At 57.8% G+C, this 26,378-nt stretch overlaps 1 protein-coding gene across 1 annotated transcript; it reads left to right on the forward strand.

The window, feature by feature from the left end:
• The first annotated feature begins 4,025 nt into the window (after positions 1-4,025).
• On the forward strand, positions 4,026-26,341 carry KCNC4 (potassium voltage-gated channel subfamily C member 4). Its single transcript, XM_056362096.1, is given in 6 exon segments — positions 4,026-5,215; positions 5,217-5,360; positions 5,362-5,430; positions 10,229-11,165; positions 12,719-12,904; positions 25,070-26,341. Coding segments are annotated over 6 exon segments (1,836 nt in total). The 5' UTR covers positions 4,026-4,777; the 3' UTR covers positions 25,132-26,341.
• Positions 26,342-26,378: the final 37 nt, after the last annotated feature.

The raw sequence follows: 26,378 nt of genomic DNA on the forward strand, positions 1-26,378 counted from the left end.
TGGAGGAGCAGCACTGCTCGTGGTGGAGGCAGGAGGTGACACACGGGTTATCTTTGCCCAGAGGCTCTCCAGAACCTGGTTCTGGGGTTAAAACATCCCCCAGGGGTGACAGCCAGGGTGACGGCACACATAGGGCAGCGCTGACCCCAGCACGGCCCAGTCTGTGGCAGCAGGGATCAAGATGCTCCCAGCTCCTCCTCAGCGAAGTGGCACGGTGGAGGGATGCAGGATTACAGGTGCAGCACCCATCGAGCCCAGGGCTCAGGGTGATGCCCAGGGCTTTGTGGTACCCACATGTGGTGCTCACTGCTGTGCTGAGCTGGCCGGCCTCAGCCCGCCCCTCTGCTCCCACTGTGGTGCGCTGGGTGGCTCTGCACTTGGGGAGAGGCTTGGACCCCAGACCCAGGAGGGGACATGTCCCCACCTCCAGACCATGAGGACAAGGTGCTGGCAGGCTGCTGCCACGCCAGCTTGTCCCCAGGCCACCCCCAGCATGGAGGGGCCTCATTTGGTTTTATCCCTCTTTCCTCAGCGCCTGCAAAAGCAAACACTGCAGAACCCCTGAGCAGTGGCTCTGTTGCATCTTTGGGATCGTGGCTGCTCGGGGTTGGGGGGGGTGTCTGGGCAAGCTGCTGCCGTGGAAAAGCCCTGGCCAGGAGGGTGAGGGGGGCAGGGTTTGGCTTCACCCACCCTGCAGAGCGATGAGGGCTGGGAGCGGGTCCGGAGGGGCCAGAAACATGCAGGTCCCGGTGCCAGGGGCTCCCTGCAAAACAGATGGATGAAACAAACTGAAAAGGTGATTATGGCCCTTGCGGGACTAGAAAAAAGATCCAGAGAGATGGGACCAGATGTAAAATTTAAGCTAAATACATGCTTTGAAAAAAAAATAATAATTGAATTTCCCGTGACAGTGAGGCAGGGAGCCTTCAGAGACTAGTGGGAGGCAAAGGCTGGTGCCATGGGATTGAGGGGTGGTTTTCCGATGTCCCATCTCAAACCAGCTCTGGACCAGGGTATGGACACACGGTGGAGCTGCTAACAGGAACATCTCACTGTGGTTCCCCAAAACATCTCAGAAAGAAAAACGGAGACAGTTATCCTGACTCTTCTAGACAGGGAAACAGAGGCACAGCACCAGGTCATGAACCGCTCCCAGCCGTTCCAAAGGCAGACGATCCCCATCCCGCTCCAGCCGAGCCTCCTCCCGCTCCCAGATTGCTTTTACGGAGCCAAATTGCATCAACGATGACATGGATGGAGCCAGATTCGCCGTCACCCTCTGCCGCCCCGCTCCCTCCCTTGCCTCGGCTCTCGGCTCCGTTGCAGGACCCACAAGGTGGCACTGTGTGACAGCAGCATGGGGACCCTGCCACCCGCGGCCTCGGGAGAAATTTGGGGTGCAGGCCCCACGTGGGGGGTCGGGGGCTGAGCTAGCTCTTCTTCCAGATGGAGGTCTCGGAGGGATGGGGCTGCAGGCGCTGTCCGTGCAGCCGGCGCAGCCCCAAATACCCGTGCTCAGCTGGTGATGAGCAATTGTGGCGGAAAGATTCACCTGGCAGTGATGAACCCTGCCCATGGCTTGCAACGGCTTCTTGGAGAAGACCCACCTCCAGCACAGCGTCCCAGAAGGTTGCCTGGGGCATCAGCACCCTGCGGCGCCGTGGCTGCCACCACCCACAAGCTGGGGATGGACCTGTCCCACCCAAAGCAGAAGGGAAGAGGGCAGAGACCTTGGGTGCAGCACCTAGGCATTGCTGAGGTCAACGTATCTTTTTATTACTGGAATCTGGAGCTGCAAGCACCTGAAGAGGTTGGCTTGTCCATCTCTACCCCAAAACAGGATTGTTTCTCCCTAAAGTGAGCTGCAGCCCGCCTTTCTCTTCCATCCCTCCATGGATGGAGGCATTGCATGATCCCAGCGTGTCCCCAACCTCTCCTTTGGGCCACACAGCTGTCCCGAGCATCCCACATTGTGTTGGCCTCGGTGTGCCAACCTGGGGACGTGTCCGATGTGCTGGGCCATGGGCAGGGCTCAGGGTGCTGTGCCAGGGCAGGGGCAGAGACAGTGCAGAGACCTGTGAGGGGGGAACCCAGAGACCCCTTACTGCATCCTCAGGACACACCCAAGTGCTGTGGCTTTCCAGGTTGGAGCTGATCCTCCTTGAGATCTTCCAGGTCCTGCTCTTCATTCCATCCTTCACTTGGATGTTGTCTGAGATGCCTTCAGCCTGGCAGGAGGTCCCTGCAGAAGTGACTCCCTCTTGCTCCAAAAGGCCCTTATTCATCAAGCTCTTTCTATTTTCTCTCTTTCTCTTTTTTTCTTTTTTTTTCTTTTTTTTTTTTTTTCATGGACATTAAAAATCTGAAGGCATATTTAGAGAGCAGACAGCTTTGGGCGGGTGTTGCTGAAAAGATCTCTTCCTTCCCCAGATACAACCCATTTGTCTGCCTGGCCACCTCCTCCCACCCCAGGAACGGCCGCGCTTGGGTGCACGAAGATCTCCCTGGGATGAAAGTCGCCGGATAAAATATTAGCATCAGGTCGCAGCATTCCTTCCTCCTGGCCAAACTCGCATTACCGATGATGAGGAGCTGAGCTGCGATGCCTGGCTGGTGATGCAAGGCTCGATTTTTCCAGCACGGTTTTCCCTCGGGCTCCAGGCTCTCCCGCTGGTGCAGCCCCGGGTGGTTTGGGTGTGGAGCTACGCCAGCCTCCACCCGCTCAGGATCCGGCCCTGGAAGCTGTCGAGTTGCAGTTACAGTTGGAGCAGGGCTTTCTTGGGGGTAAGATTTTAAGCGCGGCTCTCATGCCTCCTGGCTTTTTGGGTGGAGCGTTTTGCCCCAGCCACCCCCACCCCCACCCCCTGGTAAGGGGGTGAGCATGTCACCGAGGGGACAAAGCTGGGCAGGGGGTGAGGAAGGGACTGGGGGCCCTGGTGGGGATGCTCCACAGAGCCCAGAGAGCTGCAGAGAGGGATGCTGGAGTGGGCCAGCATCCCCCACTCACTGTCCCCTTGCCCTGCACCAAGGACACCTTTACCCAAGCGCTGACCCCCCCCCGGGTTCACCCCCCGGAACAGGTCTCTGCTGGGCTTGGATCCCGCCTGTGACCCCAAAGCACCCACCTGCACCCCCTCAGCACCAGCAGCGCCAGCGTGGGAGTAAACAGCGCTGGCAGGACCAGGTCCCTCTGGTCTTCGCCTTGGTGACAGGCTTGTCCCCCTGGGGCACCACAGCTCCTCCCCAGCCCCAGGAGATGGGGCTGAGCATCACCAGCACCCCGGGAGGGGGGTAAGAGCCCCCCAGGGAGGGGGGTTTAGGGACAGGGCCCCTGGGGCTGGGGGGTTGGTACCCTGAGTGCCAGCCTCGGTGCCTGCGGGTGCAGGTCTGGGGAAGGGGCGTCTGTCACACAGAAGCTGAGGCAGGAGCGGGGGATGCTCGGGGAGGGTCGGGGGAGGGAAGGAGGGCCAGCTCTGCCTGCGGCCCCCCAGCTCCCCGCCAGCCACGGCCCCGCTCCCGGGGTCGGTCTCTCCTGACCTCTCGGCGAGCGAGGGATCGCGAGCCAGGGAGGGATGGGATCTGCTCGAGCCTCTGCCAAGAGCTGGCTCCAGATCCGCAGGCAGCTCTGGGCTGCATTTCCCCTCCGGCGCGAAGCGGAGCTGGGGTGTCCGGGGTTCACTCCGCGCTGACACCGACCCCCCGAGAGCCCCACCTGCCCCTCGGGGAGGTGAGCCGGGGCCGGGGGCCGGGGAGGGGGGGGGAGGGGGCGCTGGGATGGGGTGGAGGGGCCGGAGGGATGGAAGGATGGGAGGATGGAGGGAGGGGATGCGGGGATGCGGGAGCGTGGTTGGGAGGGAGGGCAGCGGCGGGGGGCGCCGGCGGGGGGCTGTGGGGCTGGGCGCTGGGGCGGGGGGGGGGTCCCCAGCCCCCCGGCGGGGCGGTGCCGGCTCCCGTAACCCCGCCGCTCGCTCCCAGCCCTATAAAAGCCCCGGGCGGCGGCGCTTCCCCCGCCGAGCCCCGGAGCCGCTCCCGCCGCCTCCCCCGCGCCGGGAGGCAACTGCCGGGGCGCAACAGGCCCCCCCCGGCCCGGCCCGGCGGCAGCGGGGCCCCCCCGGCGCCGCAGCCCCCCCGGCGCCGGCAGGGCCCGGCTGGGGGGGGGGGAGCGGGAGGGGAGGCGGAGGGGGCCCATCCCCCCCCGGCCGGGTACCGGGGGAGGCGCCCCCCGACCGCCGCCCCCTCCCCGAGCGCGGCCCGGGGGGTCGGGGGGAGCGCGGCGCTGCCGGCGCGGGGGGGGGGGGGGGCGGGCGGCGGGGCCCCCCCGCTGGCGCTGCAGGTACCGGGGACACGGGCACACACGCAGCCCTGCGGGGCTCGGGGCTCGGGCCCCCGGCCTCGGCGGCGGCAGCAGCATCCTCCCAGCCCGGCCCGCATCCCTCCGCGGCGGAGCCCCCCCAGCCCTCCCCGCCGCCCCCTCCTCCGGGCACTTGTTGCTGCCCGGCGGGGCTGGGCTGGCTCCTGGTTTAGGGCGGTTTTATTCGGGGGGGTGGGTGGTTTTGGAGGGGGGTGGAGGTTGCAGCCTCCCCTGCTGTCCCCCAGCAGCCAGCGGTGCCCGGCTCGGCTCCAGCCTGCTCCCCCCCAAGGCCAGAGCCAAGCCTGAGCCCCCCCCTTTTCCCCTCCCCAGTCCCATCTCTGCCCCCCTCTCCTGCCTCTGCCGACCCCCAGCTCCTCGCCCGGAGGAAGGGTGCGTGTAGCGTGCATCTCCCATCCACCGAAATCTATGATCAGCTCGGTGTGTGTCTCCTCCTACCGTGGACGCAAGTCTGGGAACAAACCACCCTCCAAAACATGCCTGAAGGAAGAGATGGGCAAAGGGGAAGAGTCGGACAAGATCACCATCAACGTAGGTGGTACCCGGCATGAGACCTACAAAAGCACCCTACGGACTTTGCCGGGCACCCGCCTGGCCTGGCTGGCTGACCCCGATGCCCAGAGCAACTTTGACTTTGATGGTAAAAGCAATGAGTTCTTCTTCGACCGTCACCCTGGGATCTTCTCCTACGTGCTCAACTACTACCGTACGGGCAAGCTGCACTGCCCCGCGGACATCTGCGGGCCCCTCTTCGAGGAGGAGCTGACCTACTGGGGCATCGACGAGACGGACGTGGAGCCGTGCTGCTGGATGACCTACCGCCAGCACCGGGATGCCGAAGAGGCCCCTGGACATCTTCGAGAGTCCCGAGCCGGGTGGAGGGGCTGGTGGAGAGGAGCCTGAAGAGGAAGGGGGTAGGGAGATGGCCCTTCAGCGCCTGGGCATGGATGACAGGCCACCAGGGGCGGCAGGGGCTGCCGGAGGGGGGTGGCTGCTGTCGGAATTGGCAGCCCAGGATGTGGGCGCTCTTTGAGGATCCCTACTCGTCCAAGGCAGCAAGGGTAAGCTCCCGAAACGTGCCAGTGGGGAGGCGGGATGGGGCCGTGCTGGGCTTGCGTCTTCATCTCCCCATCCCCGTGGGAGAGGTGAGCTCTCCTAGTGGGCTATATGCCCCCTCCCCTCCATAGCCACCTCCTCCTACCATGGGGCACGTCGGCCATCTCCCATCCTACGGGAAGTTTTCCCATCTCCAATCCTGTAGGAAGTCCCTTCCATCGCCTCCCCGTCTCCTCCCAGCACATCCCATCGGGGGGAGCTGGGTTGAAACTGGGGACAGGCCCACTCCCTGCCTCCTTTGCACCCTCGGGTGCTGCCTGGGCACCTGCTGGGCACACAGGGATGAGGGATTGTCCTTGGCCAGGCTGAGTCCTGGCGGAGTTTCAGGATGCTCTAGAACAGGCAGGATTGTTCGGGTTCCTCTTGGGTTGTGTGCGTGCCCATGCCAAAACCCACGTTTAGTGGCCCAGGTGTGGAGTGGGGGGACAGGGCTGGTGCCTGTTGGCACCCAGATCAGGTCCTATGGTAAGCAAATGGGATCCTCATGGTTGTCCCCAAGGATCTCCTGCTCCTCTTCTACAGCAGCGGCAGCCCCAAAGGACACTGTGCGCCTCTGCGCAAGCAGCTCTCCCTGTGCCACACAAGTGCCCTTGTCCCCACACCCCTGTCCCCCACCGTCACCCGCGTCGATGCCGCCCCCGCGCAGTCTACGGTGCCCATCAGCACGTGCAAGCGCAGGCACTCAGCCGCGTTAACGCACAGCCCCCCCCCCCCACCCCCAGCCCCCTTCATCCACACACATCCCTGGGGAGCTGGTGCACCACGTACACATAGGCGTGAGCACGTACGTGCACAGTGTCCACCCGTGACCCTCCTTGGTCTTGGGGACGAACCCTACCCACAGGCACTGACATTCCCAGGACGGATCCCCCATAACCAGTCGCATCTCTGGGCTCCCAGCCTGACACGGGCACTATTCTGCACATGCATCTCCTCTCCCAGCTACTCCTAGATCATCCCCCAAATGCTGCCCACCGACCCCCAGACACCCACCCATACCCATCCAGTCCCATCCCTGCGTGCGTGTCTCCCATCATGCCCAGCCTATAAATCTGCTGCACACACACATGGAGGCATTTGGGATCAAAATGAATCCTGGATACATTTAGAGGTGCAAAAAAACCCATCAATGGTACGAAATCCTGCAGGCATTTCACACCCACCAGCAGCGCGCGGGGCAGGGGGTCAGCTTGTCAAGGCGGTGTTTTTGCAGCTAACGTAAGAGCAACACACACACGCACATGCAGAGGATGCCTGGGCAGCAAGAGCTTTACTCTGTTTAAAAGGGGTACCCAGTCCTTTGCCCATCTCTGAGGGCTTGTCGCCTCCGAGAGATGCTCTGCAAAGCTCCACGTAAAAAATAAAAAATAAAAGCCAAACCCAAGCACAGTAATTCAACTCAAATTTTTTCACCTTGTTATTTGGTTCTGCTTTTGCCATGTGCTGGGCTGCTCTTGGAAGGGCGTTTGCATCAGCAGGAGATGTATGCTGGAGGGAGCAGAGATGGCTGTGGTGTGAACCCTGACTGGGATTGGAGTGGGACCAGTCTGCGCTGGGAGCTCCCTGCTTCCTTCTTACTGCTCTAAGATAAACGCTGGACATAGCACTGCCACAGGGATGGTCTCTTTCCAGTGCTAATGCTCGCGGGCTCTCCTGAGTCGTATTTTCCACCCTAAAATATCAGTATAGTTTTGCAGTGGCTTAGGAGAACTGCTTTGGCAGAAGGGGAAACTGAGGCACGAAGCAGTGCAACCAAGCCAAATGAGCACAACCTGCCCCGTGCACCCAGTTAATGCGGGGAACTCTTACTGGTGTGGAGTCATGGATGGATGCTCCGGGACCCAGGAGCAATGTCCGTGGTGCCGCCTGGGCATTTTGGGGTGGCCGAAGTGGGATTTTCCATTTTGGAGTCTCCCCCTCCCTTTTCAGAGCAAAAGGGGTGCTGCCGGCCGCAGCGTTGGGCCCGGGGAAGCGCCGCAGCAGCTGACCCGGTGTGCCTTGCCGGAGCTCGGCAGCAGCGGGAAGGAGAGCGGCCCCAGGTCCTGTGCGTGCCCCCGCTCCCTGGATCTGCGGCAGCCGTGACTAAGGGTCTCCAGGGCTGAGTTTCTCCTGTTCTTGCTCCTCCTCGGCCACGGAGCAGCCCCTCGGGCCCTGACTCAGTTGGCTCCTGGCTGTTTCCATCTTTCCTCCTTCCAACATGTCTCTTCCCAGCACCTCCTGAGCTGGCAACTGCGTGTGGATAGACCTCCCCCTGGTTTTTAGCCTTTTTTCCTTGTAGCATTGATGCCCACGGGATCACTGGCTGCGTGTCTGGTCCAGGCTCGGTGAAAATGTGGTCCCTGGTGCAGCTGCTGTCCCAGCTGGAGTTTAAAACTCTTTTTTTTTCTCCCCATGGGAAACTGCCCTGGTTGGGATTTTCCTTCTATTTCCAAACTGCCTACTTGTAGATCCTCATTATTTTTCCCTTTGCAGACCGACTTGTGGGGTCCTGACCCCACTTCCATTGGGACTTCCAGGCTGGTGACCCCCCGTAGGGTCACGGTTTTTGGGAACCCCCATCTCGAGCTGTTGAGGGCATGCTGAGATCATGCAAATCGTCAGCAGGTCCTGGAGGACTTATTTGCTGCGACTTTTGGTGCTGTGTTGGTAGCTATTGGGTGTATCCGTAGGGTTGTTTTTTTTATTTTTAAGACAGTTTTGGGAAAAAACCCTCGAGCTTGGAGCAGAGGCCAGAGCTGAGGTGAGACATCTCAGGTCAGATCTTCAGCTGACACAAACTGGAGCAGCATTATTGACTTCGGAGGGGGACGATGGCTGGCACTGGCTGTGAACTTGGCTCTCCTATTTTTAGAGGTTGTTTTTGCTCCTGGGGCTAAATCAGATCTCACCTACACAGCTCATGCAGCAGCGCTGCTTCGTTGTCGGAGTGTTCGCAGGGTCTCACTCTCTTCCTTGGCAATTTTTTTTCTTCTGACTTCGCTTTTACTCTTCAGGTTTCCCTGAGATTCCCCATACAGGGAAGCTCGGGCATGTTGCTCAGCCCTCAGCTGAAAAGTGGATTATTTTGGCCATGGCACCGCCGTGTAGACACACTTGCCCGGTTAACTGGCCTTGTTGGTTGTTGTTTTTTTCGGTTGGGTTTGCTTCCCGAACTGTGCATGGCTGATGGGAATGCCAGCATTAGAGCCCCATCGTGGTGTGTGGTCCAGAGTGGTCTGACCTGAGGGGTCTGGAGCATCTCAGCCCACCCTCCCAGCAGGCGTCTGTCACTGGGAGGGGAGAATCATCTTCCAGAGGTTTCTCCATCAGTTAGAGCCTGGCTTAAACTTCACACCTAACTTTTGGGGAGCTGACACTCTCTGTGCCGGACCCACACAGGTTTGCCCTTGGGGACACCCCTCAAGGATGCTCTTGGCAGGCTCAGGGCTGCTGGCACGTTACCGCTGGTGTCCAGGGCCGGGTTTTTCTCCAGCGTGACTCAGGCTGTCTCTGCTGCTGATTCACTCCAGCCGAGGACCTGGGCTGTCATCTCGAGCAGGCTCGCGGCACGGCTGCCTGCTGAACGCAGCCGGTCGGGTGGGTTTGCCAGCAAAAGGTCACATCCTGCTCGGTGCGGGTGGGATGAGTTAGCAGCAAAAGGTGCTGTCACAGGGTCTGCTCCCAGGAAGCCAAACCCACCGTGCTCTTGAGCTGGAGAAAGGTAGAAGAAGGGCTTTTCTGCTCAGAGGCTTTTTTTTTTTTTTCGGGGGCTCTTGGAAACAGATGCTCTGGGTAATGGACTCATCATGAGCTCATCCTGCCGGGGAGGAGGGCTGAGCAGGATTGAGGGGGGGGACAAAGCGTTTTCTTTCTGACACAGCCTGCGATTTCCACCCTGTGCAGCCGGTCCCTCCTCGCTCGCATCCCGGCAGCGTGCCGTGGGGAGGAGGCGGCACGGAAGGGGACAAAGGTCTCACCGGTGGGGCAGAGGGGGAGAAATGGGAGCATCTGAGTGTCACCAGGTCCAGGCACCCTGAGCTCTGCTTGCTCCTTTCCTCCTCATCCTGCCCACCCAGTACTGGGACCATTCGTGGGCACCTCATCCACCACTGACTCTTAGGGAGCAGGGAAGTGGCAAAAGGACATCTCTGATACATCCAGACCCCAAATCTCAGGTCACGAATGGCTCAAACATTTCACCTGGGAGGTTAGGCTGAATGTGGGGGAAAGCTCTTCAGCTTAGTCCTCTCAAAGTTCCCTTTTCATGTGTGTTCCCAGCGGAGGCTTGCTCCAAACCCAGGCTGCTGGAGGTCTCCCTTCATCCCCATCACTGTCATTTCTGACCCATCTCCAGCCGCAGCCGAAGCTCAGCACCTTCCCCTGCATCTATTGTAGCACTTGAAGAAAGGTTCTGGACTGGTGGCCCCAGACACTGCGGTTTGCTGTCAACTCACACGACAGGTCCAGGGAACCCTCCCCGTTCTCCATCCTTGGTCTTGAGGAGCAGGTGGCAGCAGTGTAGCTCCTGGGGTGGTTTTGAGTCTGTTGTGTTCGTTTTTATTGAATGAGGACTTCTCCCATCCCTGCTATTGCTGTTCGCTAGCAGGGATTAGAAAAAATGTACCAAAGGCAGGTGACACCAGGAGTATGTCTTGGGCTGCCCCGAAGTTCTTGTCGTGGTGGTTCATAAAATTGCTGCTCTCCTCCAAAGAGGGGAGGTTGACCCCAATCAGCTAACGGCCCATGTAATTTCTGCTTTTGCAGGTAGTTGCTTTTGCCTCGCTTTTCTTCATCCTGGTCTCCATCACGACCTTCTGCCTGGAGACGCACGAAGCCTTCAACATCGACGTCAACGTGACGGAGACCCTTGTGGTTGGCAACACCACGACGATCCTGCTGACGCATAAAGTGGAGACGGAGCCCATCCTCACCTACATTGAAGGGGTCTGTGTCCTGTGGTTCACCCTCGAGTTCCTGGTTCGCATCATCTGCTGTCCAGATAAGCTTCTCTTCGTTAAAAACCTGCTCAACATTATTGACTTTGTGGCCATCTTGCCCTTCTACCTGGAGGTAGGTCTCAGTGGCCTGTCCTCCAAAGCTGCCCGGGACGTACTGGGCTTCCTACGGGTTGTCCGTTTCGTCCGGATCCTCCGGATCTTCAAGCTGACACGGCACTTTGTGGGTCTCCGGGTGCTGGGCCACACACTCCGGGCCAGCACCAACGAATTCCTGCTCCTCATCATCTTCCTGGCTTTGGGGGTCTTGATTTTCGCCACTATGATCTACTACGCCGAGCGGATTGGAGCCAAGACGTCCGACCCCCGTGGGAGCGACCACACTCACTTTAAGAACATCCCCATCGGGTTCTGGTGGGCTGTGGTCACCATGACGACCCTGGGCTACGGCGACATGTACCCCAAGACCTGGTCAGGCATGGTGGTGGGGGCTCTCTGCGCGTTGGCCGGGGTGCTCACCATTGCCATGCCCGTGCCTGTCATTGTCAATAACTTTGGGATGTACTATTCCTTGGCCATGGCCAAGCAGAAGCTGCCAAAGAAGAAGAAAAAGCATATACCCCGTCCGGCCCCGCTGGACTCCCCTACCTACTGCAAATCCGAGGAAAACTCCCCCCGTAACAGCACCCAGAGCGACACTTGCCCGTTGGCGGTGGAGGAGGGGGCGGCTGAACGGAAAGGGTCAGGTGAGACCCCAGAGGTGGGGCAGAGGGAGGGGCAGACCTCCGGGAGACCCCAGGGCAGCATTTTTAGCCCCCTGTGTCCCAGGGTCCTTGGGGACCTCCCTGCCACAGGATGTGGCCCCCAGCTCTTGGGTTGGCGAGACGTTGGTACAGAAGGGGCTGGGACCCTTGGGTGTCCAGGTGTTGGGTGCTGTGTTGGTGGACCAGGATGGTGCAGAGCAGGATCCCCCGCTAGGCAGGGGGGGAAAGGCCATGGCCTGCTCTCCTGGTGGCATAGATGGAGTCACCGCGGTGTGATTCACGGTGTCCCTACCTCGCCCACCTCTCCCTCACACTGACAGAGGTAAGACCCTTGTCCCCATTCCCATCTTAGCCTGATGATGCCCTCAGATCAGGTTTTCTTTTGCTTCCTCCCACCATAAACCAGGGCAAGCTTCACTAAAATGGATAAATCCATAGATATTCCCCTGGGTGTGGCCCACCTCCCCGTTCGTCTTCTAGTAGTGTCCCTGCATGGCAAGGTCAGCGCTGCTCCAAATCCTTTTTTTTTTCTTTTTTTTTTTTTTTCTCTGTGCTCACAGAGGAGCAAAATCAGCCCCTGCATGTTTATATTTTGGTCTCGTGCGCTGAGCTGAAGTTTGGGGTTTGGCCAGTCTTTCCTTCAGGTGGGGAGAGGGCATGGCCCCAGCTGTGGGGGGCTGTCGGTGGGCAGCATCGCTTGGGCTAAGCTTGGGGGACCACCAGAGCCCCGCTGTGGTATTGTTGCTGGCCACAGAGGCTGCTTGGCCCCTTTTCGTCTTGGTTCGCTGCCAGCGACACCTCTGGAGCAGCCAGCTTTGCAGTGTGGAAAGAGGAGGGACCGTGGTGGGATGGGGTCCTGAGCCAACATGGCATTCACTGAGGTCAGCCCCGAGCAGCTGCACATCTGGCCACATGTGTTTTGTAGTGATGGTCCTTCGCCTGTGGGGACACAGGGAGCTCCAAATGCTGTTTTCCTTTATAAATATCCCTTCTCCACGTGCCTATGCATCCCGAGCAGGGAGAGCAGCTCTCCTGCTCTGGAGGGGCAGGTCAGCCCCATCCCTTGCACCCCAGCACCTATCCAGACCCTCCCCTGGTAGAGCATCCTCCCAGCTAATGAACCACCGAGTCAGATGACATAAATTAGCACTTACCTGAGCAGCCAGTATCCCAGCAGTGTGAATTTTGGAGAGCTAATTCGCACCAATTAGGTGGGTGGATCTCAAGGACCAGGGGTGGTTTTTCCGCTGGCTAGAACCCTGCTGGGCTTCACACAGGGCAGATAATGCTCAGCAGGACCAAGAGCTGCTGTTTGCTGCTTGGGATTAAAATATGGCGTGGTCCTGCTCCCTGGTCACTCTGAGTTAGCATCTCCAGGCTGGGATCCGTACCTGAATTTGCAGGTGTTGCTCTGGACCATCTGCAATCTGGTGTCCTGCTTCCTTGCGTGGTGTAAACAAACCCTTGGGGCCACCCCAAGCACCTTGTCCCCTGCGTTTATCAGCTGCTGATGGGTCTGTGCCACCTTCTTGCAGACTCGAAGCAGAACGGTGAGGCCAATGTGGTGCTGGCAGACGAGGAGCAGCCGCTGTCACCAATGGATGAGGAGAAGCGGCCCATGCGGCGCTCCAGCACCCGGGAGAAGAACAAGAAATCCTCCACGTGCTTCCTGCTGGCCACGGGGGACTTCTCCTGCGCAGCGGACGGAGGCATCCAGAAAGGTATGGCTGGTGCTGGAGGTGTGAGCCTCTCCGTGGGCTGGGGCGGGTGGGGTGGTTGGTTGCATTGGTCCAAGAGGGTGGTTCATCTCCATCTGCCTGCCTGGCTATCGGTCTCTGCTCCCGGCATCCACCTGCCTTCCTGCCTCGCCATCTGCTGCATCTCCGTCCACCGCGTCTCGCCGTGCTAGCTCTACACTTTGTTTTCTCCTTCCCTGGTTGCCACCATCCGGGGGCTGTGACCCCACACTGGCCGCGCTGCCTCTTCTGGGGACAGCTCTGTCCCCCTGCTCCCCAGTGCTCCAGTTTCTCCCATCCCTCCAGCTCCTCTCCCTCAGCTTCACCCACCCATCTCAGGGTGGAGTGAGGTGAGGGGGTAAGTGAAGGTGGTCAAGAAGGTTTTTGGCAGGGAAAAAAAATCCACAGGCTTTTCCTTTCCTCTCCCCCTCTGATGTCTCTTGGTGGGTTCGAGCATGGGGAGCTGCGATGTGTCGAGTGCTGCCGTGCCAGAAGCACCGGGCTGCCAGAAAGGCTGTCTCCTCTGGGTTTGGAAAGGGAGCTTTGCTGAGTGTTGAGGTTTTCTGTGGCAAACTGTGGGGGAGATGAGTCAGGAAAACACAAAACTCTTCTTCCCATGACAAAACAACAGTCCTCTTCAGCCTGGTCCCTTCACGCTGTCCTCCAGCCTTCTCCGCTCCACCAGTGAGCGTGACCTGTGCCCAGCACCCAGCCCCTGGGAGGCTAAATCCAGCACCTACCTTGAGCCACAAAATCCAGCTACATCCTTGATCGCTGGGATAATTCTCAGGACGCAGCTCAGTTTTTTTAGTTCTGTGGATTTTCTTGTGTGCCTGGGGTGGTGTGGGGTGATGCAGCTGCAGAGCTGACCTACCTCTGATGGTACCTCCCTGGTACTGTCGAATGCCAGTTACAGGGAACAGTGCATGTGAGCTGGCACCAGGCAGGAGAAGAGGTGATGGGCTACGTCCCTGAGCTGTGCGCCGGGACCTGTTGGCTTGTGGTGTCACTGCTTTGGAGACCCTCAAGGGTTTGCTGCTGTGGCTCTGCTTGGGATGGTGAGGACTGGATGGGCTTGGGGCATAGGGAGGTGTTTGGGGGCAGTCACATCTGTCACATCAGTAGAAGCAATTTGGTTGCTTCCTCCTGGGAAACTGAGGAATGCCCCTGCCATTCCTGTTCAACCTCATCCCTCAGAAAGAGGAAAACAATGAAAAGCTTTGCTCATCTTCAGGCAGAAGGGTACTATACAAATACTTGCTTGAAATGCCTCGTGTTTGTTTCCTGGAAGTGCCTTTTTCTGTGAAGTTGGTCTCTTTTCTTAACACCTGCTACTGCAGAGAGGTGAGGGGGCTCTCATCCCACTCCTGACTGGGGGGGATGCTGAACTGGATGGGATGAAGGACAGGGATGAGAGCCAGTGCTGATCTTCATCCTTACAAGATGCTCAAGTCAGGCATCTCTTCAGCTGAAGCATTTGAGCTTAGTCCCGCTGAAGCCAGAACCAGAGTAGATCCAGGAGTTGAGGACCCAGTGCTGCTCTCGCCGGGCTCCCGAATCGCAGGACTTGGTTGCGGGAGACCAGGAGGTTTTTCTCCTTGCACGGTGGCAGCAACAGCTGTTTGGAAGGACACTTCGGGGAGCTTTCTTGGTTTGTTCGGGTGTCTTTCTTCCAAGATCAGGGTGCTTTTCACAATTAAAAGTAGATGTGTATGTGGATCACTTATCCCCACCTTGCTGAAACGGTCTTGCACCTGGAGAAAGGTGGATCTGGTGTCCAGAGGGGCTTGAGTGACGTGCAAGACCAAAATCTGGGGAAGAGGAAATGGCAATAGCTGCGTCCTGCTTGGGCTGTTGGGGATGGACCGGTGGGATGGTCCTGGGAGGTCAGGGCTGATGCCTTCCCTGATGAAATGCTCCAGGGTGGTCAGGGTTAGTGGTGACCAGAGATGGTCAGAGGGGCAAAGCAGCCTCCTGTGCTCCGGCCAAAAGCCATTGGGAGCCACAGAGTTGCCTCTTCCCTCGGTCCTGATTTATCTCCTGCTGAGGCTGTTTGTTCTGGTACTGGGATGTTGGCAGCTCTGCAAATTGAGATGAGCTTGGTTCTGAGCCCAACTTGCTGATGGCCATCTGTCAGATCCTGGGACAGGTACTGATGTCTGTACAAGCTGTGGAAATCAGGAGATGGAGCTGGTTCAGGAATATGCTGCAGATCTCGGCATCCATCATGGTTCGAGCCCGATTCCAGCGGTTGGTCTCATTGGGGCAGCTCAAAGAGAAGAGCTAGTCCCTGCCCACCACCCCTTGGACCTGGGCCCTGCAGAAGTCTGAGCTGGATTGCAGTGGATCGGCATGCGGCATGTGTTTCTTGTCCCTATCGCTGCTTCCAGTGGTGTCACCTTGGTGCCTTGCTGCTGGGGCTGGCTTCGGACCCCTTATCTCCCTTCAGCACTCAAGTCCTGCTCAGCAGTTCCCCAAAATGTGTCCTGGCGTGGGTCTGTCTTGGCACATGAGCTCCTGTCCTTTGCTTGGATGGAGGGATATGGCGGCAGGATGAGTCCGACAGCCCCCCTGCCAGCAAGATTGGTTATGATGGTGTAGGAAATGGTAGTGGTTGAAACCAGAGTGGGATTTTGAGAGAAGCCACAGGGCATGTGGTTAAATGGAGGGAAGGGGATTTACCTTCCAGCACCTTCCTTTGACGGCACACCGGCATGGCAAAGCAGCAATGTTCGGCTTGGTTGCCAGAACCCAGAGCATCGTGCTGCTGCCTTTTACTCCGCTGCTTGCTATCCGCGCAGGGCCATGACCAGCATGTGGCTTGGGCGGTGTGGCATCGAGCGCGGGGATGCTCACGGGAGTGATTCTTGGCTGGGTGGGGGGAAGCGAGGACAAGCCCACGTTTGCACGGGGACAGGCGTGTGAGTGTGTGCAACACACAGACGAGCGCCAGGCCGCCGTTATAAACAAGCACAGGCGTTCCTGGGCAATGCTGCCTGCTTGCATTACCCCGTCCCCATCTGCTGCCGGCTCCAAGCGTGTGCGAGCCTGCACGTGTGCCTGGGCGCCGCGAGCGTCTGCATGTGGGGAGCACGGCATCGCCAGGGCCTGGCCAAGAGCCCCCGGGGGTTACACGCTGCCCCACCACCCTCTTTATAAGATGCCTCTATACAGCTCCTTGGCAACAAACCCGTTTACAAAGCAATCCCGGTGCCCTTGGTTTAGCACCTATGCGAGTTGCTGGAATACTGGCTCCGTTAACCGGTGGCAATTAGCAGATCACAACCCTCTGGTGCTTTGCAGCCTGAATCCGTGGTGGCACCTGGCCCTGAGCTTGGTGGAAAACCGTGATGGCCTTGAGGGACGGACTGCTGAGCTCCTTCCCAGGTGCTCCGGTGAGCATGGCTTGGGAATAAACTGATGGAGAAAATTAAGTGTTGGGTTTGGGGCAGGTTTGCCCTTGGAGTCCTGTTGCAGAGGGGCCCTGGGGCAATCAGGCATCTTTATGAAGTGCTGCCCCAAACAGTGATGCTTGAGACTTAATCAAAACTGGCAGCGTGATTTTGGCCCTGTTCCTACGCCCATTTGCATCCTTTTCTATTCAGTCATCTGAGCAAGAATGCAAAGAGCATCCCTATAAAGTGCTCAGCCGCATCAGTGGGTCCTCGTATAGCCAAGGCAGCTGCCAGCAAGCCCCGACCCCATAACACCTTCCTGCCAAACTGATGTTGTTGGGGTGCTGGAGCCACCGGCAGCCCCAAGCTTTCGGGGACCGATTGCATCTCGGCACGGTTGCTTCCCATGTGCATGGCTCAGGGTGGCAGGGAAGCGCGTGAGCCCTTCAAAGAGCCTCAGTGCTCCCAGGAAAAGAGCAAGGTTTGCTGAAGGGGGAGCCCGGGGAATTTTTGAGTGGATTTTGGGGGGGAGCCGGAGGTTTTCGCATCAGCTGCTGTAGGTGGGAAACATCCCCAGCTTCCCCCGGCCCCGACTCCGGCTCAGGGCTGTGCTCGCTTCCCTCCTTGCAAGTGTGGATTCGTGCCAAACAGTAAATAAGGAAATTGCTCTTCTCTTCGGGGCCTGATTCTGGTCTCGCTTCCACTGTGGGAACTGGAAAAGCTTTGCTGAAGTCAGCAACAGGTTTAGGCAGATGGCCCTCTGTCCGCTGGCCCTGCCGCTGCTGCGGAGCCGGAGGAGCAGGGCATCCTCAGGGGTTGAAGACTCCGGTGCCTCCTTGCCGGCTGCTCCGGTTGGGAAATGATGAGGGGGGGGAAAAAAAAGCATAAAAAGGGGGTAAAAATCAGATTTAAATGGGTAATGCTCTGGAGCCCTTTCCAGACGCTGCTCATGTCTCAGCATCCTCCTCGGGGGCGTGTGTGTGGGGGGTGATGCCGTGATCGCTCCGGTGGGAGCGTTAATCCACGATCCGAGCCTGGAGCAGCCTGGCCAGGCCAGCACCCGCCGCTGGTGCCTTCGCATCGAAGCAGAACCCGAAGATGCGCCATTCACTCCCCGGGGGGAGGGATGCGGGGATGGTTTCGAGCTTGGCACTGCCGAAGGGGCCATCCATCACCTTGTTTTTCTGCTGTCAGGGAGCTGCCGTGTGCGCACACAGGCTTGCTGCTCGGAGCTGGCTGTGCTTGCGGGGAAGGGAACGGCTCGGCTGGATTCGCTTGCCTGGGCGCTCTCGGGGAAGACGCAGCCAGCATGGCACAGCGCAGGGAGGTTGGGCTCATCGCGGCCGGGAGCGTCCTTAATTTTCCATATTTTGGCAGCAGAGCTGTCCCCACAAGGTGCGGTGATCCAGAGAGCAGATCTTGGGTCTCGTCTTTGAACAGGGCTGCTGTTTGGACCTAAAAATGGAATTTTCAGTGCAAATACTTAGTTTCTTTCCAGAAAGAAAAGGGGCTTTTGACCTGTGAGAGCATTTTTTTTTTTTTTTTTCTGGCTGTTGCTTTTCAATAACAGCTGGAGCAATTTCTGGCTCTTTGGGGAAATGTGAAGGGTTCCTATGCTTAAAGCAATAGAAATATTTGCTCTTTAATGCAATTTCTTGTGGAAAATAATGAGCACGTCTACCTGCTCCTTTCCGTACAGAAAGGTGTCAGCAGCAGCCTGCTGCGACAGCCAGCTTGAAAAACAGAGCCGGGGGAATAACTCCTTCCAAATCCCATATTTGTTTGAATTCTGCTGCTTTTCCCTGTTTGCTTCAGCCCACAAAATCCCCAGACTCATTCCTCATTCAGAGCAATTTGGGGAACAAAACCCACCGCCCCCAGGACCGCTTCGGTCTCCCAGCATCGGATGATTCCTGGGTCCTGGGTTTGGCTGGCGCTGCTGGACTGCACGGGGAGCCGAGGGGTAGGGAGGGGAAGGTCTGGAGGATCTGCCGAAGCTTGGCTGCCCTCCAGAAGCCCTTCCTGAATTTTTTGAGGGGGTTGAACTGGGGTGTGGGACTGGGCGATGCTCTCCCTGGCGCTCTGTGCTTTCCGAGCCTTGGGAAGGAGGCTGCTCGGCTCTAACCTGTCCGTTTTCTTCACCAAGGCTATGGAAAATCCCGAAGCCTAAGCAGCATAGATGGTGTGGCAGGATCCACGGTGGGCTTGGCTCCCCTCACGTCCCGCTGCAGCTCTCCCTGTCCTCTGCGGCGTCCCTGCTCTCCCGTCCCCTCCATCCTCTAAAACGCCGCCTGGATCCTGCTTTGTCGTGTCGTGTATGTGTGTCGCTCTGTCCCCCCCCGGTCCCCGTGACGCCGTGTCTCCGGAGCGGTGCCTGTGCCCAGAGGAGGCTGAGCTGGGACATCTCCACCCCCGAGAAGCGGGTTCTGACCCTCGCCAGCCCAGCGCTGCTGCCCTGCTCCCCTTGCCCAGTTTGCAGGACGTGTCACGTCTCCATTGAACTTGTCTCATGTCCACGTGTCTGGGACAATCCCTGAAGTAGGTGTTGGTTGCTTCTTTTTTCCTCCTCCCCTCCTCCCTCCCCTGTTGAAACCTTATTCATCCTAAATAAATTGGGCCAACCCATGCGATTCCCTCTGGTGTCGAGCCCTCCTTCCCGTGGGCCGTTTGCACTTGGGCTAAAGGGTGGTGGAAATGCAAGGAGGACATGTTGACTCATAAAATTATATATCATTGTGCTGGAAATGGCTGAGTTCATATAATTTTAGGCCTTTTTTTTTTTTTTTTTTTTTTTTTTTTTTTTTTTTTTTAAACAGCCTCAAGTTTCTGGAGGCAACAGATGAATAAACCTCTATTCCCTGCCCAGCAGCTGTTCCCCTCTTGTTTTGTGCCTTTTTCTGCCTGAATCACACTTGCTCCTTCCCTGCTTGTGTCTGCTTCTCCATCCAACCTCAGGCGTGGTCCTGGGGCTGCAGGTGGCTTTGGCAGCCTTGGGAACCAGCCCCGAGGTCCCACGGAGGCTGTAGGGCCCCGGGCTGGGTGGGGGGAGCATGCGGAGGCTGGGATAAAGGATTGGCAAAATATAGGTGTGATGCTCCTATGGAGAGGTGGGAGGTGGTGGGGAGAGGGATGTGGGTCCCTGGAGCGGCTGGGGAAGCTGCTGCAGCTGTTGGGTACTGAGCAACTGAGAGACTTGAGATAAAATGATGCCTAAATGGATGGGGGTGGGGGTGTGAATCCTCTTTTGAGCTGGGATGCAGGGTGGTGGGGCAGAGCATCCCCCTGGGGATGGGAGCTGGGTTTGAGCCAGGTCCTTGCCCATCATGGAGGGTGAGGGTGGGGCGCCAGGCTCCCTGTTGCTCAGGTTTTGCTCAGGTATATTAATTAGGTTTTTTTGGGATGATTTTCAATGATCTTCGGTGTCTTCTTGAACTAGAACAACACCTTCGCTCCCCTGACTTGGGTCTCATTTGTAGCTCTGTCACCTGGCTCTGTGTGTCCCCTCCCCTGGAGGTGTCTGGGTCTGGGGGGGCTGTAAGGGGCTGGTTTGGGGGGGGCAGCCCCGGTCTCCACGCTCATCCTGCTGCTCTCTCGACCCCCTTCCCTTACTCTAAGCAAGTCCGCCTCCATGGGGCTGGAGCCTGGGGACTTCCAGCTGGAGGATGGGGAGCAAAGCTTAGCTTTAGGTGTGTTAAAAAAACCCCCCCGACAACAGCCCCAAGAGCTTTTTGGGGGTCAGGCCCTTCCCCTCCATCACAGCCAAACCGGAGCTGGTGCTCTGGGGGTGATGCGGAGTGAGGGTCCCCTTGGTGCAAGGCTGGTCCCTGCACCCCGAAGGAGCCAGGCTGGATTTTGGCACATCCCACAGCCAGGACTCTCCTGCTCCACCCCAGGCTTCCCATGCCTCAGTTTCCCTCTGTGCAGAGCACGGTTAGGACCGAGAGCCTCTTGCAGCCAAATTCCTTGCTGCCACAGTGGAGGAGACTAGGTGAGGAGGAAGCATTAAATGCCTTACCTGGCTTATATTTTTCCTCCCCACTGAGCTGAAGGAGCTGCCAGGAGGAGCCAGTCACAACATCTCCAAAACAACCCCCATCCAAGCCCTGCCCGGGGCCCACAAGAAGCCCTCGCCTTTTAATTTGTTTTTTTTCTTCCCCTGCCCCAGCTGCGTGAGCAGAGCAGCAAGAGTCGAAGGGACCCAGAAAAGAGGCGAAAAAACTTGGTGCCGTGAGCTGGATCTTGGGGCTTGATGGCAGGAGCCGAGCACCACACAGACCTAGTGCTGGAGCTGGAATTTCTCTGGATTTGAGGAGAAATTAGGATGAGCTGCATCCATGCTCTGCTCGGGATGTCCCGTGGTGGTTTCCAACCCCTGTGCTATGGTGGTGACTCACCCCTCACCAGCAGCACCTGAGTTTACCGTGTGTTGGTGGTGTGGCTGCATCCCTTGAATTTCTGTAATTAAAGTGTGCTCCCACACCGAATGGCCGGGGAAACTCGGCAGGTTTGTGAATCGCCCCAAAACCCTGTGAGCTGGGCGAAGGGGTGAGTACGGCGGCACCTTTGGCGCATCCTCCCCCTTGGAGCGGGCTCCTCTCGAGGCAGGAGGAGCTGGAATATCCCCAGCCGGTGCGAGAGGGAAGGTCACCCTCTGTGATTTCAGTGGTCTCTGAATCATAAATGATTTAACCAAGGTCATGCGCTGACTTTGGGGATGAGCCAGGCATGAAAAACCAGCTCTGCTGCCCTGTCTTTTGCAGAAGCAGCGGATCAAAAGACTCAAACTTTGGGGTTTGAGTCTCTTGAAAGCAGAGGATTAACCCTGGAGCAGAGGCAGCCACAGATCCCAAGAGATCACATCCTCTCTTTTCCCAACCCCAGGCTCCCAAAGCAGCTCATCCAGCCGCTGGAGCTGGTTGCCTGGTGTGGCAAACCCTTGGTGGACACCCCCCCCCAATTCTCATCCCCGCCGGAGCGATGCGGGTTGACTATGAGAGCTGACATGGAGCCGGTGCGATGCAATTTTTAGCAGTGGCGTTATGCAACTTGGGAGAAGGGATGACTAATGTGCAAAAAGCTCCTCTGAAACAACCGAGCCCCGAATGGGAGACGGAGGGATTTCAGTGGGAGGCACCAAACTGTTGAAAAACCCATTGCATCTTCTCCCTCTTCCTCCCCGCCTTCTTCTGAACAAGTGATTTGGGGGATGCAGGAGGGGGAAAACAGCACCTTGTTATTTTTAGGTGGGGTCTGGGTTGGTTGGTTGGGGGGGGGGGTGTGTGAGTTAGCAGGAGTTATTTCCCTGGGTAGGATTATGAGAGGACCTGTAGTGGATCAGAAGAGCAGACCACTAAATATCTCTGTAGCCCAGGGTTTTATCTCAAACCGTGGCCAAAATTGGCTGCCTAGAGAATAGGATAAGAATAGAGCAAGAATATACGATACTTCCCCTGAATATCCTCCCAGCCGCTTATCTATGTTTAGGGATCTGGCGAGGAGCGCACGTTCCAGCGAAGGCGAAAAGCAGTGAGAGAAAGCAAGGTTGTTTGATTTATTCTTGACGAACTGAATAAATCCATAGGAGTCCGGCTGCCTCTGCCCAAGTCCTAAAATGGCATTAAAAAAAATATTACAAAATTGGTGTGTAGCGACTGTCAGGGCAGTGAGCTCGCTGCCAGCATCCCAGCCTGGAAAGGAGAGTTTCCCATGGGATGGGATGAGTGTGTCGGGACTGAGCTGCTGCCTTGTTCCAGCAGGACGCTGTGATTGAGCAGGAACCCAGGGATAAAGCACTGCACATACCACACATACGTGCCCCTTGCAATGTATAGTGTGATGCCTCCAGCATGGTACCAAGGGCAGCTTTAGCGCCCCGTGCTCCTCTCCCCGTCGTGGCTGCAGATGCAACGTGATCCTCAACAGCGGGAACAGGATCAGGGATGCTGCGTAGCATCGGGCTGCCCTGGTGCTGTTGGAGTCCTTGCATCCCTCCGTCTGTGTGTCTGTCTAGACTGTCTGCCGAGACCGGCGGCACTGTGGGACACGGATCGGACCCCTGTAACCACCTGCAGCCAGTGCAGCAAGCAGCTGTGCAAGGAGCAAAGGCAGAGCAGCCTCATCCTTTGGATCCGGAGGGATTTGGGGGCACTTCACCCCTTCCAGCAGCAGCTTCTGCCTTCTTCTTCCCTCCTGGGAGACCTGGAGTCCAGTGCTGCGCTGCCATCCCCGGTTGCGTGCAAAGTATTAATTGTTATTGTTGCAACAACTGCTCTGTTTCTCAGGAGATGCCTGAAAGAGCTGAGAAAATAGAAAGGCCTGTCAGGCAGCCGGGCAGGAGGTTAAAATGTCAAGAGAGTAATTGCTCTACCCAGAAGCAGCCTGTTTCTGGCTTCCCCAGCACTGCCAGGAAAAATCCTCAGTGCTTATTTGATGACAATAAAAAAATCTGATGACAATAATAAAAAAAAATAATAATATAACAACCCCATCCCTTCCCCGTGCTGACGAGGAACAGGGAGAGCAGAGGCAGATGCAAAATAAGATGCAGTTGAGCTTATAAATAGGTGCCTCCCCGCTCCCAGTCTGTTACTTCATTACCTCCGCCCGGGCAATCGATCCTTACGCTTTTCCCCCACGAAAAGGTAAATGGAAGCTCAGAAAGTGTTTTGTGAACTGCTGGGGAGCATCTCATGCTCGTGTGGGACAGGCTGGGGCAGGGAACACATCCTGCGGGCTGTGAAAAATAAAATAAAATAAATAACTCTTTGGCTTTGGAGAGTGAGAGGGGAATCAGCCCGATAGCAGCACCACGCGAGGCTTGGGACCAGCTCTGGGGATTGTGTGGAGGATGCTCGAGGCGGCTGCGCACCCCCCCAGGGCAGCATCTGTGGTCCTTGCAGCACGGGAGTTGGCTGCATCGCCATGAAACCCCCCATCTTTACATGGTCTGTGGAGATGGGCGCCGGGGGGGGGGGGAGGGGGAGATGCTGGCGGGAGGTGAGCCTCTTGGCTGCAAACAAAAAGAAAAAGGTGAAAAAAGAAGAAGGGGGAAAAGAGAAGCGAGCATACCAGCAAACCAAAGTGGAGTTAGTGTAGGACCTACCCAAACATCGTGCTGGAGCAGCTGGAGGCAGCGCTTAAGGGGGCTGGGGGGGGTGCTTGGAGGGGGCAAGTGGGACTGTGTGAACTCACCATCCCGGGAAATGTGGAGGGGCTGGCCCCGGCAGCACCGCAGCAAACCCTGGGGATTTGGGGGGGTTGGCTGATGGCCGGGCTGTGCCAAGCCTCCCGCCTTGGGGCATCACCCCGCTGTCGTCGGGTGGCAGATCTGCACCCAAAAAAAAGGGCTGAGGAGAGACCCGTGTCCCACGGAGGGTCTGCGAGGGGGAGGGGGGCTGGAACCCGCCGGCCACGCGCAATCGAGACGATCATGATAAATCAAGACAGGCGAGCAGTTTTCTCTCGGCGGCTTTCTCTGGGGGACAGCAATTAAACACCACCACCACCACCACACAAAAAGCTCGGCTGTTGTTATTTATTTTTAGTCATGCTAATTTTTTTCCAAGGCTGGGAAGCTGCTTTCCAAGGCAGGTCCCCGGGGGATGCGGGCAGCAGGTCTTGAGCCAGCGCACAAAATGGCTTTGAACGGAGAGGAGGAGATGGGAGTTAAAAGCTGAGTCGTGTCCCTGGTAAATCAATCGACCTGGTGGGGAATGTTTCTAGCAAGCCACGAGCCCTGCCATGAGCTTTTAGCTGCTTGCAGGAGTGACTGAACCAGGAGCAGTGATATTTTTTAGCAGCCACTTGGTGCGTGGCCAGGGCTGGTCCCCAAACTGCTGCTGGGGGATGATGCTGGGTCCCCTGAACTGGTCCGTCGTGGCAGCCCGGGAGGTGGGGACATCTGCAAGCCCTGGGATTTAGGGATTTGAATCCCAAGGGTTTTTCTGGGATGTGGGGCTTTGAAAAGCCTCCGCGTCTGGGCACTACTCACCCAAGCTGCGCAGTGATGCTCGATGGAGGATGCGACCTTTATTTTGGGGAAAAGGAGACAGTTTTGGAGCGGTGTTGGGTCTGCAGAGGGGGAAGCTGGGTCAAACCCCTGGTTGGGAGCTGAGGTTGGGTTTTGCAGCAAAATCCCTGGCTGGGAAGGGCAGCTCCAGGGCTTATCGGGTGGATCAGGTGCCGTCTCTCCGTCTGACGGCCCCTCGCCTGGAAGCCAGGTCCTGGCACATGGGTAGAGGCAGTGCTGTGACTCAGAACTCCAATCAATGTTAATTAATTCAATGATAACGAACGAGAAGGAGAGAGAGACAAGAAAAAACACTGTGGGATATTAATGCACCAGGCTTGGCTTTGGGACATCTGGCTTGGGGTTGGCCTGGGAAGTTTTGGTCCAGAGCAGATTTCTGGAAGGAGAGGGCTGCAGGGATGGCTTCTTTCTTCTCCTCTTCATTTTTGCCCTCAAAATCACCCTGACTCCATGTCTGGTTTCTCTTGGAGAGTCATTTCCCAAGTCTCTATCTCTGGGTCCATTCTGAGGCTTTTTTAAAACATTTTTTCCTGATTTACTGATGGAATAGCAGCATTTTATCCCTCTGGAAAAGGCCATTTCACTTTGTAGTTACACTATTTTCTGCACCCTGCAAAGCCTGGGTCCCCTGGAAGCTCAGTCTCACTCTCCCTCTCCTATTTTTCCACAAATAGCTGATGAAAGCAGTGTTTAACGGTGTGTTATTACTTGTGTTTTTAATTGCAGACACCTGTCAAGATGTCCTCTCTTCCAGTTACCCCCAGGGTGAGGTGGTCACCTTCTCCTGAGCCCCAGCTGGATGCAGGCAGTGCCCCGGCGAGGGATGCCTTCCCGGAGGGATGCTCTCCCCGAGGGATGCCTTCTCCTAGGTGGAGGGATGTGTACCCCGAGGGATGCTTTCCCCAAGGTGGAGGGATGCTGTCCCTGAGGCTAAGGGATGCTTTCCCCAAGGGATGCTTTCCCCAAGGCTCAGGGATGCTCTCCCTGGGGCCAAGGGATGCTCTTCCCAAGGCTGAGCGATGCATTCCCCCAGGGATGCTCTCCGCAAAGTGCAGGGAGGCTCTCCCCAAGGCCAAGGGATGCATTCTGCAAGGAAAATGCTCTCCCTGAGGCTGAGGGATGCTCTCCCCAAGGCTGGGACGTGCATGCCCCCAAGGGATGCTCTCGCTGAGGCCGAGGGATGCAATCCCCAAGGGAGATGCTCTCCCTGAGGCTGAGGGATGCTCTCCCCAGAGCCCAGGGATGCTCTCCCCAAGGCTGGGACATGCATTCCCCAGGGATGCTCTCCCTGAGGCTGAGGGATGCTCTTCCCCAAGGAGATTTGCTTGCCCACCACAGCAGCCCAAAGCTCCAGCCGCCAGCTTTGTGGCCAGGGGGGTTGGCAGCCTCGTCCCCCCCCGCGAGGTGCTGCAGAGCAGCAGGGCTGGGAGGGGGGGTCAGGGTGCTGGGGGCGGCCCCACTCCCCTGCCTGCTGCCAGCCCTGCCACGTACACGCTGCCTCTCCCCAGCGCCCCCCCGGGCTGCCCCCCTCCCCTTGCCCATGCTTTCGGATGCACCTCGCCCCTCTGCCTCCGGAGACTTGCCAGCTGCTCACCAAGACGTCGTCGTCACCCGCGGCTCCATCCATGCTCTGACCCCCTCCATCGTCACACGGCCGCTGGGGACCCCCCTCTGGGGTTTCGAAGGCTCCATCGAGGTGCTGTGAGTGGGTCGCTGCACCATCGCCCCCCTCCCATGGGTGCTTCCCCTGGGGTGCGGACCCCGAGAGGATGGGGGGGACGAGCGGGTCGGTTGGGGCGCAGGGATGGGGATGGGATGCAATAGGTGAGTGAGGTGGGGTGAACCTGGCTGGCCTGGAAGGGTCAGTGTCTTTCTAATGCTGTTACATATCTCTGTGATCAAGGCAATACTACTCCCATTTCCGTCTGTCCTGTACGCATGCCTCTACCTGTCCAACCGTACTAGAGTTCGAATAAAGACATCCACGAGCTGAGTCAGCTCCCGTACCCCCTCCTGCCTCCATCCTTCCTCGCCA

The sequence above is a fragment of the Falco biarmicus genome, chromosome 16, assembly GCF_023638135.1.
Source record: "Falco biarmicus isolate bFalBia1 chromosome 16, bFalBia1.pri, whole genome shotgun sequence".
Classification (NCBI taxonomy): domain Eukaryota; kingdom Metazoa; phylum Chordata; class Aves; order Falconiformes; family Falconidae; genus Falco; species Falco biarmicus.